This window comes from Bubalus kerabau, chromosome 8 (genome assembly GCF_029407905.1).
Source record: "Bubalus kerabau isolate K-KA32 ecotype Philippines breed swamp buffalo chromosome 8, PCC_UOA_SB_1v2, whole genome shotgun sequence".
NCBI lineage: Eukaryota > Metazoa > Chordata > Mammalia > Artiodactyla > Bovidae > Bubalus > Bubalus kerabau.
The window spans coordinates 30,213,822-30,227,566 of NC_073631.1; the positions used below are offsets into that span (position 1 = coordinate 30,213,822).

The 13,745-nt window shown below is 35.5% G+C and overlaps 1 protein-coding gene across 1 annotated transcript in view; it reads left to right on the plus strand.

Moving 5' to 3' along the window:
* HDAC9 (histone deacetylase 9) overlaps positions 1–13,745 on the plus strand; it is a 1,013,734-nt gene that overhangs the window by 630,220 nt on the left and 369,769 nt on the right. Inside the window, exon 13 of the mRNA XM_055589928.1 lies at positions 337–600. Within this exon, the coding sequence (XP_055445903.1) occupies positions 337–600 (264 nt within the window). The remainder of the gene's footprint in view (positions 1–336; positions 601–13,745) is intronic.

The following is a 13,745-nucleotide window of genomic DNA, read 5'->3' on the forward strand; positions in this document are numbered from 1 at the left end:
TTGTGACAGTTTCATGGTTTCCAAAGGAAAAGTTCATTATTTGCCCTTTTCCCACCATTTTTTAAGTCGGTTAAACAGTGAACTATTTTTTTAAAAAAGACATTTAAAGACCTTATTCCCTGCCTAGGACACCAATACAGTATGGAATTGGTGGGACTGCTTCAGATTTAGTATTACTGAAGAATTTCATTGCATACAGATTCATTCAGAAAATGATCCTCAGAGATTAGAAATCAAGGTGTACTGAAGTAGAATTATAGGAAATCAAAGTGTATATTACTGCTGTGTTACCGCCAAGAACCACTGAATATTGAACCCCTGAACACTCTCTTCTAGCTGCTTTCGAAATCTATTGAACAACTGAAGCAACCAGGCAGTCACCTCGAGGAAGCGGAGGAAGAGCTTCAGGGGGACCAAGCGATGCAGGAAGACAGAGCGCCCTCTAGTGGCAACAGCACTAGGCGTGACCGCAGTGCTTGTGTGGATGACACATTGGGACAAGCTGGTGCTGTGAAGGTCAAGGAGGAACCCGTGGACAGTGATGAAGATGCTCAGATCCAGGAAATGGAATCTGGGGAGCAGGCTGCTTTTATGCAACAGGTAATAGGCAAAGATTTAGCCCCAGGATTTGTAATTAAAGTCATTATCTGAATATGAAATGCATTGCTGGTTTTGGTAAATGGATATTATTTCCTATCCGTTTATATCTCTGAATGATTTGACTTTAGTGTTTAAGGATTCTGATTAATGCAGATATATCTATATATAGATCTTTCTATATACTGATCTCTATATAGATAGCAAGGTTTCTTGAAACTCTACTGTTAAGGAAATACCTGTTACACTAAACTTAGACTACATCAGTATCCAAGTGATTAATAGGCTTTTAATTCATCCCAAAGCCTGACCCACCAATTACTTCTAAGGAAAACGAACTCACTGTTGGTTTTAGTTTATCTGTTGAGGTCAGTGACTGCTGGATAGTTTTCCAGTCTGATCAATGAAACATTTTATTAGTTACTGATTTTTTTTTGATATGTAGAATTCAATTTTCACATTGTTGTACATAATGTATCATACTACAGTCTTGAACCCTATTAAAGTTAGTCAGCCCCTTCCTTCCTCTATCTTTTTTTGTTAAGTGAAATGTTCTGGTTACTATGCCAGTAGTCCTAGGTTATTGTATAGATTGCAGTTGAAAATATTAGGAATAGAGGTGGTTCTAAATATATAGATGCAAAGTACAGCACTATTTTAAATATCACATTATGTCTCACCTAGTACTGCTCATTTCATTTTTATCCTGTGTTATTTGATGACATTGTTTATTGAAAAAGATCAAATGAAGCAGATGCAAATGTTGGCAAGAACTAACGTGCTGCTTTATGGTCCAATCAGATACAACATTGTATCTCCAGCTGTGGAAAAAATAGTAACAGTATGATTATTATCTGATCTGAAGTCAAAAATCATGTTTAAAAGAAGAAGATGTGTCATGTTTGATCATCATTATCACTAGGATCTCTTCAGTATAATTCCATAATGACACAATGTATACCATACTATTTTGGCAAATAAAAAATTAGGAAAGTTAGGTTTAACAAAAGAATCTACTTGTACATAATGCACCTTCAGAAGGACTATGTCCTTTGATGCTATGAAATGCAAACAACTTTGAAGGCAACAGAAGACTGTTTATTTAAGTCAGTTCTTTGTCAGGTTCCTGCTGTTCTACAGAAAACTGTTTCTATGAGGCTGAACAGGAAATGCCTTGTGGAAACAGGAAGTCCAAGTGATTCATGTACTGAGGAATGTAGGGAAAAAAAACGGAGGATAGTGTTTTACTCTGTCTGTTTTTAAAGGGCACTCTATGAATTGATTTATTGTCTAAGAAAATAACACCGCAAGTAGGGAAATTGTTAAGGAAGCTTTTCACTGGAACATTTCCTTCATACTCTCTTTTGATATGTTTACCTTGTTTTATAGGTTTACTTTTGTTAAGCTAGTTAAAGATTCGTTGTATTAAGACCCCTTTAATATGGATAATCCAAATGACCTAGAATCTTTGTGAGGTTTTTTTCTATTAAAATATTTATATTTCTAAATCCGAGGTATTTTAAGGTGTAGTATCCTGTTTCAAAGGAGATATAGCAGTTTTGCCAAATGTAGACCTTGTATAACTGTATGTTACTGGCACGTGTTGTTTACATTTTGCTGTGACATTTAAAAATATTTCTTAAAAAAGGTTACTGCTAAAGATACATTATCCTTTTTTAAAAAGTTTCCATTCAAAGTAAAGTAACATAACTAGAAGTTAGAAAGTTTAAAACTTTTCCATATAATGAAAGTCCTTCGATAATTTGACAAATAGCTATAATAGGCAACACTTCCTACTACCAATATATTTTGGTTAGTATATTCCTTCAGATTAAAATGACTTTTTGTCAGTTGTTTTGCATTAAAAATATGGCATTCCTAAGATAAAATTTTATATTTTTTCCATCTCATAAATATACATTTTATTTAAAATCTTTTTGCAATCTCATAAAAAAGGGATAGTGCATCTTTTAAAATACATTTTATTTGGGGAGGAACATGTGGCTGAGCAGGCTTTTGTATAATATTACTGCAAAGATATGTAATCACAAACAAAAAAAACCTATTTTTTATAGTGTCATTTGAGAGAGCTTCATCAGTACAGTTGGTGGACATTAATTGTTTGAATTTGATAGTCTTTGAATTTAATCAAGAAACTACCTGGAACCAGTGAAAAGGAAAGCTGGACTTAAATAATCTTAGAACTAATTGATAATTGTCTCTTTTAAAATCTACTGTATTTATTATAATTTACACCCTTGAAGGTGATCTCTTGTTTTGTGTTGTAAATATATTGTTTGTATGTTTCTCTTCTTGCCTTCTGTTATAAGTCTCTTCCTTTCTCAAATAAAGTTTTTTTTAAAAGATCCCCTTTATACATATGGCTTTGTGTAAACTTGATATATTTAATTGAATTTGAAACTCATGCAGTAGGTCTCGTATACCAAAATATATTGCCATTCTTTGTTGAAACGAGAAAATAAAGATATTTTGAGCAGTCACTTCTAATGCCATTAAAAATAATAAATCCAACAATAGTCACTTTAACCAATTTACAGCAGCCATTATCAGATAACAGATATACGTAAAATTTGTTGCAGTTTTATTTTCCCTGCGTGGCCTATTTCATATGTTATCATCTTTGATGTCAACTTCTAAATATAAAATTTTATATAAATAGGTATCAGTCACTTTAAAAATTCTTTTTAAAAAGGTTAATATAATCCCTTGAATATAACAAACACTCAATAAATATTAAAATGAATAATTTTCTGTATCATAATAGTTATATCTATTACAGTAAGAACCTGACCTACAAGTGCAAAGCGACAGTATATAAAGAAAAGAGTAATTAAATGACCTCCCTTTATATGGAAACATTTGTTATAATAGTAGGATGAAGAACAAGGAGCCTGAGTCAGGTGAAGGGGCCTGGACCATACACATCCAGGAGCCATGCTCATTGCTCCTCTTCTGCTCAGTTGCAAGCAAAACATTACTTCATAATCTGTTATTATGTGTATTTGGTTCAATAAGTTAAAAATATTTGTCTTATATTCTTTGAGTCCCGTAATCTAAACTTCAGTAGTGTCACATGAGTTAAACTACTCTAATTCTGTAGCTAATATCATTTACTATTACAAAATGGATTATCATTCTGTAAGCCTGTAAATTTGATAATTTGGTCAGACTTGTGGGAAATATCACTGATGCTAGTCATAATTTTCTGAAAACTGCCTTTGGACTATAAAATCATAAGATTACTTGCTTCTGCTGCTGCTAAGTTGCTTCAGTCGTGTCCGACTCTGTGCGACCCCATAGACGGCAGCCCACCAGGCTCCCCCGTCCCTGGGATTCTCCAGGCAAGAACACTGGAGTGGGTTGCCATTTCCTTCTCCAATGTGTGAAAGTGAAAAGTGAAAGTGAAGTCGCTTAGTCGTGTCCGCCGATTCTTCGCGACCCCATGGACTGCAGCCTACCAGGCTACTGCGTCCATGGGATTTTCCAGGCAAGAGTACTGGAGTGGGATGCCATCGCCTTCTCTAGAGATCCTTAAAAAGCTGGAGAAATCAATTAGATAATGATTTTATACTATATGTTTGCTTTCACAAGTGTAAAGGGACTGTTTCAGTATGTATCAATGTTAGAAGCTCTTCTATTTTCTTCAGAAAATAGGTTTTGCCAGCAGTGAATAACCATTTACATTTCTTCCTCTCGTCAAGGCCTGCCTTCTTGGTGAAGGGGACTGCTGAAATGGAGACTGCTACTTTATATAGTTTTGAGAAAGACAGCTTTTTTAAAAAAAATTATGTTTCTTCATACTTATTTTTTTCTAAAGTATGTTAAAAAGGAATAAGATACTAAACATTTTTTTGAAACGTACTACTCAACAGATATATAGGTGGACAACAGTATTTTTTTTTTTAATTTGGCATTCATTTGTGACTTTTTCCACTAACAGAAATATACAATTGTGGATATATAATGATGGGTTAACAATGATAAATAATCCAGGTTTACAAATTATAACCAATTATATTATAACCAATTAGAATCTTATATATATATATATATACATATACACAAGAGAAAGAGTTTGAGGGGTAGATTACCATTCCCTTTATTATTTATCATTCCTCCAGCTGGGTTTTAAAGGGAAAGTATGGGTAGGGGGCAATCAAAGAACTCAGACAAATGAAACAGGATATGAGAAATGTGACTTTTCAGACTTTATTTATGTTTTAAAAGTTGTCTGTTCTCACTTTATAATAATTTCTTTAAGGCTTGTAGATGGTAGAGTTTAGACAATGCAACTTTGGAAGACCATTTGATTTACAAGAAGACTTTTATTTTTTACTGTTGCAAGTATATTATGTACTGGGTATTGTTATAAACACTTTACACCTGTTAACACATTAGTCCTCACAACAGCCTTACAGGGTCGGTATTATTGTCCCATTGTAGAGATGAGGGCCCTGGGACACAGAATAAGTCAAATTAGGTCAAGGTCACCCAGTCAGTGGCAGTCTGGCTCCAGTTTGAACCTCGGCAATCCCACACCAGCCCTTGTTCTCAGCCTGTACCACTGAGCGGTATTTGTGCAACAACTCTCCTTTCATGTCCAAGTTTATGAAATCATTAACACTTTCCTCTCTCTCTCTTTGCCCATCAGCATTTCCAAACTGTTTTGAATCAGTTTCCTCTTTCGGTTACTGCTGTAAGTAAAGAGATCGTTGTTGTTCAGTTGCTAAGTCATGTCTGACTCTTTGCAACCCCATGGACTGTAGACCATCAGGCTTTTCTGTCTTTGGGATTTTCCAGGCAAGAATACTGGAGAGAGTTACCATTTACTTCACCAGGAGATCTTTCCAACCCAGGGATCAAACACGCATCTCCTGCATTGGCAGGTGGATTCTTTACTGCTGAGCCACCAGGGAAGCCCACAAAAGTCAATGTAGATATTGTAAAAAGGAAAAACAAGGATGTTTGTCTTGAGTTCTAGACCTCCTAAGTGGTTTTCCTATTGAAAGCAGCATAGAGATTGTCTTGAGGGAATCTGTTGACCGTTGGTATTCTGACCACACCCCACAGAGGTTCTGATTCTGTCCTAAGAGTGCAGGAATCTATGTTTTTCAAGCCCTTTGTGAGAGTCTGACTCAGAAACAGTGCTCTGGAGGCTGCCAGGGGCCCTAATGCTATGCTATGCTATGCTAAGCTAAGTTGCTTCAGTCATGTCCGACTCTGTGCGACCCCATAGACGGCAGCCCACCAGGCTCCCCCGTCCCTGGGATTCTCCAGGCAAGAACACTGGAGTGGGTTGCCATTTCCTTTTCCAATGCATGAAAGTGAAAAGTGAAAGTGAAGTCGCTGAGTCTTGTCCGACTCTTAGCGACCCCATGGACTGAGGCCCACCAGGCTCCTGCGTCCATGGGATTTTCCAGGCAAGAGTACTGGAGTAGGGTGCCATTGTTTTGTTTATTTCTTAATCAGTTGATGGATATTTGGATTGCTTTCACTTTTTGGCTTTTATAAGTAATGCTGCTGTGAACATTTGTGTACAAATTTTTGTTCTAACATGTTTTCAGTGTTTGATGATATATAGATCTAGGAGTGAAATTACTGGGTCATCTGGTAACTCTGTTTAAGTTTTAAGGAGCTGCTGAATTGTTTTCCACAGTGGCTAAACTATTTTATATTCCCACTAGCAATGCATGGGGAGTTCCATTTTCTCCACATCCTCTCTTACATTTGTTATTTTCTTTTTTCCTTTTTTTTTTTTTATTGTTGTCACCCTAGTGGATGTGAAATGTTTGTTCATTGTTATTTTGATTTCTATTTCACTAATGACTAATGAAGTTGAACATTTTTTTCATTTAGTTACTATTTGCTTATCTTCTTTGGAGAAATGCCTAGTTAGGTCTTTTGCCCATTTTTTTTTTTTTTTAAACATTTAAACCTCTCTCAGCATCTTTAGTACAATCTCACCAAGTGAACTAGGGCAGGCAGAAAAGGCTTTCTGGCCTTATGATTTTTAAAATTTATTTTAATTGGAGGATAATTGCTTTACAATATTGTGTTGACTTCTGCCATACAACAACGTGAATGTGAATCAGCTGTAAGTATACATACGTCTCCTCCCTCTTGAACCTCCCCTGCAACTCCACCTCCCTCCCCATCCTCCCCCCCCATCCTCTCCCCCCCACCCCCCGCCAGGTTGTCAGAGAGCACTGGGCCGAGCTCCTCATGTTGTACAGCAACTTCCCATTAGCTATCTATTGTACATAGGGTAATATATATGTTTTAAAGCTACTCTCTCAGTTTGTCCCACGCTCTCCTTCCCCTGCTTTTGCCCATTTTTTAATTGCCCTGTCTTTTCTGTTGAGTCATAAGAGATTTTAAATATATTCTGAAAGTGCATGCTAAGTTGCTTCAGTTGTGTCTGACTCTTTGCAACCCTGTGGACTGTAGCCTGCCAGACTCCTCTGTCCATGGGATTCTTCAGGCAAGAATACTGGAGTGGGTTGCCAGGCCCTTCCACCTCCAGGGAATCTTCCCTACATAGCTATGGAACCCACTCTCTTATGTCTCCTATATTGGCAGGCAGGTTTTTACCACTACTGCCACCTGGATGCTAGACCATTATCATGTATATGAGTTGCAAATATTTTCTCCCATTCCATGGATAGTCTTCTCATCTTCCCGACAGTGTCTTTTGATGCACAAACATTTTAAACTTTATTGAAGTCTATTCATCTATTTTTTATCTTGTTATGAATATGTTGCTTAATGTGACAAAGATTTGTACCTATGTTTCCTTCTAAGCATTTTATAATTTTATAACTTACTTTTAGGTCTTTGATCTGTTTTGAGTTATATACATTGTTTTTATTTCTCCCTGCTTTGTGTTATTTTTTAAAGAGATGTGAATTTACTGATTGTTGAGCTCCACTTGCTCTTGCATCATCTCCATTTTCCTCATTTCTGGTTGATCTGGTCTTGCTTTTCCACTATCCTGGTAGTCTCTGTTGCTTCCAAGATTTCCATGGTGCTTCCTTTTTTTTTTTCTTGTCAATTAAATGCTATAATCTTGATGTTTATTATATCTAATATAAACTGGAGAATGTTCTGTATTTTTCCTTTAAGAAATGCTTATTTCCTTGTGATCTTTAAAAACTAAATCAAATTTATTGTTCTTCATTTATATAACTTGAAAATTCTATCTTGGTGTTACTCATTTTTACTTATGTCTGCATTGCACTTAAATTTTGTGATGAAGTTATTATGTTCAAGTCTGCCTTTTGTTCTGTTAATGGAAGTTCTGCAAAGAATCCTATATTTGTATTTCCGAACTGGTAGCCACATGTAGCTATGAAAATTTAAAATGTGACTGATATGAATTGAGATTTGATTTAATAAAACATCAGATTTCACAGACATAGTATAAAAATATATTTATTAATACCTAAGTAATGATGTCATACTGCCTTCCCTGGTGGCTCAGTGGTAAAGAACCACCTGACAATGCAGGAGACCTGTGTTCAGCCTCTGGGTCGGGAAGATCCTTTGGAGAAGGAAATGACAACCCACTCCAGTACTCTTGCCTAGAGACTCCCATGGACAGAGGAGCCGAGTGGGCTACAATCCATGGGGTCACAAAAGAGTCAGGCATGACAGCAACTAAAACAACAACGAAGACATATATTGATTACATATTAAAAAATAGTATTCTTAATGTATTAGGTTATATAACATTATTAAAATTTATGTTTCTTGCTTTATTTTCCCCCTTTAATGTGGCTGTTAGAGTATTTAAGATTGTATATGTAGCTTGCATTTGTGATCTGCATTCTGTTAGTATACAACACTGCTCTTGGATCATCTTCTTCTCATGTTAATAGATGGATCTCACTACCTCATTTTGGAAATAGTTGGATATAAAATCTGAACAAATGAATATTTGCTCTTGCCAATATCTTTCTATTGCTGTTATTTAGTCTAATAAATAGGTATAAAATGTGTTAATGAGATCTGTGGCACCTTAAGGGTTTAAGGATCTCTTTACTCTTTACCTTAAAGACAACTCAAAGTCCATCAATGTGTTTTATTAATAGTGTCAGTCTTAAAGACAGTTCACTCACTGCTCCACTCTCATCTCAGTTGGTATGTTTATCTCCTGAAAGTGTACTGCTTCTTCTCACTCTTCCATTTCTGTCTCTCAAACCACCATTGAGACACTGGGATGGATTATCAAGTCACCTTTGATCATCTCCTTTATCTCTTAATTTTTTTCTGAAAATATATATTATAGTGAAGTATAGTTGACTTATAGTGTTTCAGGTACATAGCAAGGTGATTCAGTTTTATGTATATACATATATTATTCTTGAGATTATTTTCCATTATAGATTATTACAAGATATTGACTATAGTTCCCTGTGCTAACAGTTAACCTTCTTTATCTCTTATAAGCAGTTGGTACTCCTATTTCTGGTTTCCTTGCCATCATATTTCTTTGCTCTGTCTTTGGCTCTGCTTTTCCCAGTCACTACCATACTGCTAAGCTGCTTCAGTCGTGTCCGATTCTATGCGACCCCATAGACGGAAGCCCACCAGGTTCCCCCGTCCTTGGGATTCTCCAGGCAAGAACACTGGAGTGGGTTGCCATTTCCTCCTCCAATGCATGAAAGTGAAAAGTGAAAGGGAAGTTGCTCAGTCATGTCCGACTCTTAGCAACCCCATGGACTACAGCCCACCAGGCTCCTCCATCCATGGGATTTTCCAGGCAAGAGTACTGGGGTGGGGTGCCATTGCCTTCTCCGAGTCACTACCACAATTAATACTAAACAAATTCCTTTCTAAAAACAAAGCATTGCAAGAGCTTCCTTTCATTATCAGTGTCCTCTTTTACTAATTCAGTTAACTTACTGTCAAGTTACAATACCACTTTTCCATTCTCTAAGGCATAACCTACAGTAAGGTCTCCCTAATCTCTTTATTGAAAGGCTGTCATCCAGTTTCAGTCCTCATAATTCAACCTTTATATTCGGAGTGGTAACTTATCCCTTCCAATTTAACTTAATCAGTTTCCATGCGAAGCAAATTTCCAATTTGGAGTTCTAATTGCATGAGTTTCAGCAAACTTTTTCACTCTCTGAAAAGTCCTTAACTTCCTTTTTCAAAATTTTCTCTTTCTCTGATTTTTCTAACCCACCCACACTATTCTGTCAACTTAGAATCAATTCCATAGGACTTACCACGTAGTTTTTTTCTTTTATTATTACCTTTCTGTCATCATATCCTTTTGCCTTATAAAGCAAGGGAAAATATTCAGTGCTCCTGGAACCACAGAAGGAATTTCTGAAGTGCTCAATTAAATCCTATTTGAATGATTTTTGTTTTACATTTCTCTTATTCAGATTTCTTAATGGTTAAAGGATATTTTCTTCCATGTCATGATTACAGGTTCACTTTTGTTTTCTGATGTGAAATGTAGATTCAATTTTTACTTGTTGGACTACTTATTGTGCTGAATGTCTGCATTAGTAACATTTTCCTTAAGCTGGCTCTAGTAATAATAGTTACTGTTACATTTTCAGCTAAGTGTAAATGATAGAAATTTTTTCTTGATGAATTTATTTGCTACTACCCAGAACTTATGAGTTTATTTTCTTAATTTGTGTTCTGTATTAATCATTATTCAGTTATAATATCTGATGGAAATTTTTAGATAAAAATACAGTATCTTAATTTTCATAGCCTCTTTATAGTACAGGTATCTCAGAGATATTGTGAATTTAGTTCCAGACCACTGCTATAAAGTGAGTCACACTAACTTTTTAGTTTCCCAGTGCATGTAAAAGTTATGTTTATACTATAGTCTATTAAGTGTGCAATAGCAGTATGTCAAAAAATGTACACATATCTTAATTTGAAAATAAAGCTGTGGGGAAAATGGCACCAATAGATACTTGAGGCAGGTTTGCCCAAAACCTTCCGTTTGTAAAAAAAAACATAGTATCTTCAAAGTGCAGTAAAGTGAAGCACAATAAAATGAGGTATGCCTGAATTAGTTTTTCTATGTCCATATAGTCTATATAATTTTTGGAACTTGGAGCTTGGGAAGAAGACAAAATTATTCGTACTAAGAGAATGAATCAACCTTACTTTTATGCATATTTAATTAAGGAAAACTATTTCTGAACCTAGAAATTATGTGTTGTTTTGACTGTGTATACCACAAACTTGAAAGCGGCACTGTCCTTGAGATTCGTGTGTGGAACTGTGTTATAGGCGCAACTGCCTAGTGATGCAATGCTAATTCTTTAGTTGGACTGAAGCTCCAGCTCTTAACTGCATCTGCCAGCAACTCTACCTCCAAATTACTTAATTCTGCTGAGCCTCAGTTTGCTGGTTTATAAAATGAGGTTAACAATTTTTATTTTTATCGGGGATTTATAAAACGTAAATGGATTTATTTGAGTAATACCAATGCATGCTAGCAAAATTGATGCTGAGTAAAAAATTATCAAATGTTATTCATTTAGGAACTTCTTGAAACTTTAGTAACTTTCTTTTTTCTTCTTGGCTGGAACCTAGCTCACACTCAATTTCACTTTATAATAATGAATAACTTTCCCTTCAGTAACTAAAGAAACCATAGAACAGCGCTTTCCCATCTTTTCCATGTCCCAGCTCACTCAGAAAATGGGAATAGATACACAGCATGGGTCCCTGCAGGAGGCTGCTTCACTGTTCCTCCCTGTCCCAAGGACTGCGAGTAAGCAGTCTAGAATCAGTTGAACTGCAGCCCTTTCATGACTCGAGGGGCACTACCCTAGTTGGATTGTTCTTTGGGAGACCCTGTGAGTACCTGTCTCCTCTCTTCTTCTCATTCCTTTTCCATCTGTCTCCTTTTACTTCCCATAAATAGAACTCCAGATTTATTTCATCATATTTCAACTAAGGATTCACCAAATTTAAGTCAACTCTAGGTATAAATGATGCACATGATCTTAGTTCCAAAGAGTAGATTAGGAAAATACATTGATTTTAGGGAGGGTCTTCAGATAAGCTGTTGATACTCAGTTCTTCCCACCCTATTACAGGATCAAGAAGCAAAACTCTGAAAATCTGCCTTGCCTAGGAGCCTACATGACAGATTTTCTTCTCATATTTGCATTGGGCTGTTTTTCAAAACAGAGTGAAATAAATGAGTACTGAAATTTCTGTCTTTGTTTCTTAAGAAAATGCTCTGAGGGGTATTCTTTTGGGATAGTGTGCAAAGTGGGAGCTCTGTTATCTCTGGTTTGGTTTGCTAAGTCTTTGCATCTTGAAACAAGAAATCTTGCAATGATTTCTTGATGTAAAGTGAATTGCTTACTGAGTTTGAATAGTCTCTCTATTCTGTCCTCTCTATTGCTTTCACTTAACATGATAAAGACCCACTCCAGTATTCTTGCCTGGAGAATCCCAGGGAGGGCGCAGCCTAGTGGGCTGCCATCTATGGGGTCGCACAGAGTCGGACAGGACTGAAGCGACTTAGCAGCAGCAGCAGCAACATGATAAAGAAACTTATTTCACACTGTATTTTTAGTATTTTAGATATGTTCTGGTCGTGGTAGTGGTGCTATCAAATTCCTTTTTTTTCTTTATACTTCATGAGTTAAATTTAGCAGTTAGTTTTCTGGTATACATTTAAAATGATTTGATTTTTACTTCATTGCTTGAATTGCCTGACGAACTTGTGAAAATATCCAACTTGATTCTATTATTTTTTTTAATTTTCCTTACCTGATACATATTTTAAGTATTTTTGTATATCCTATAGCTTTATGTATGTGCAGTAGTTTGTTGTACCTCAACATAATTAAATAGAGAAGCAGATTTAAAAAGCTGGGATATTTTTCCCTAGAAAGGAGCTCTCCTGAAGATTTAAAAAATGTTCAATTTTTAAAGTTCTGGATTTTTTTCCCTCATCATAATTAGGATTAAATTTTTGAAATGAGATTTCACTTTGGTTACTTTAACAGCCTAAACCATATTGGTTTTTTAATCTACTTTTCTTAAAGTATAATTTACATACAAAAATCTGCTTATATGTATGTACACTTGGTGAATTTTGACAAATATATACATCACGATCTAGATGTAGAATGTTTATACACTCTAAAAGAGTTCTCTCCTGCTCCTTTTTAATCAATCCCCCACCCCCAGTCTACTGGGCTGCTGGCAAACCATCTGTTTCCAGTCACTGCACATTAATTTTGATTTTTCTAGAATTTCATATAAATAAATCACATAAAAAGTCTGTGATATTTTCAGTCTTTTCTTTTAGTCAAAAATGCTTCTGACATCCATCCATGTGCATACAAGTAAAATGGTCTTTTTTTTAATTGCCGAATAGTAGTCCATTATATCAGTATGCCACGATTTGCTTGTGGCATTGATGGGCATGTAAGTTATTTCCAAGTATGGACAGTTATGAATAAAGCTGCAGTGAATATTGTATTCAAGTATTAGTAGACAATTGCCTTTATTTCTTTGAATAAATAGTATTATTGATTTGTATGTTAAGTGTATGTTTAGCTTTATTTTAAAAAGCTGCAAAAATATTTGTGGTTGGATATTTTACAGTGTCATCAGCTATGTCTGAGAATTTCTGTTCCCAGCACTTGGTATTTTCAGATATTTTTTAACTTTATATATTCTAGTGGATGTGTAGTGGATTCTCGTGATTTTGTGTTTCCCTGCTGTCTTATGATTTGACTTACTTTTTATGTACTTATTGGCCATTTGTAGATCTTCTTTGGTAAATTGTCAATTCAGCTATGTTGCATGATTTTTTATTGAGGCATATCTCTTTATTATTGGGTATAGGAGTAACATATATTTAGGATACAGTCCATTTCTAGATGTATGTATGTGTTGCAAATATTTTCACCTAAACCTATAGCCTGTCTTTTATTTTGAAGAGTAGAATGTTTGAATTTTAGTATGTCCCAATCTGTCACTTTTTTCTTCTAAGATTAGTGCTTTAGTGTCCTATCCAAGAAATATTTGCTTTTATATTCTCTCCTTTTAGTTTATTTTTAAGTTTAAGGCAAAGAGCCATTTTGAGTCATATAATTTTGTGTACGAACTGAAGGAAG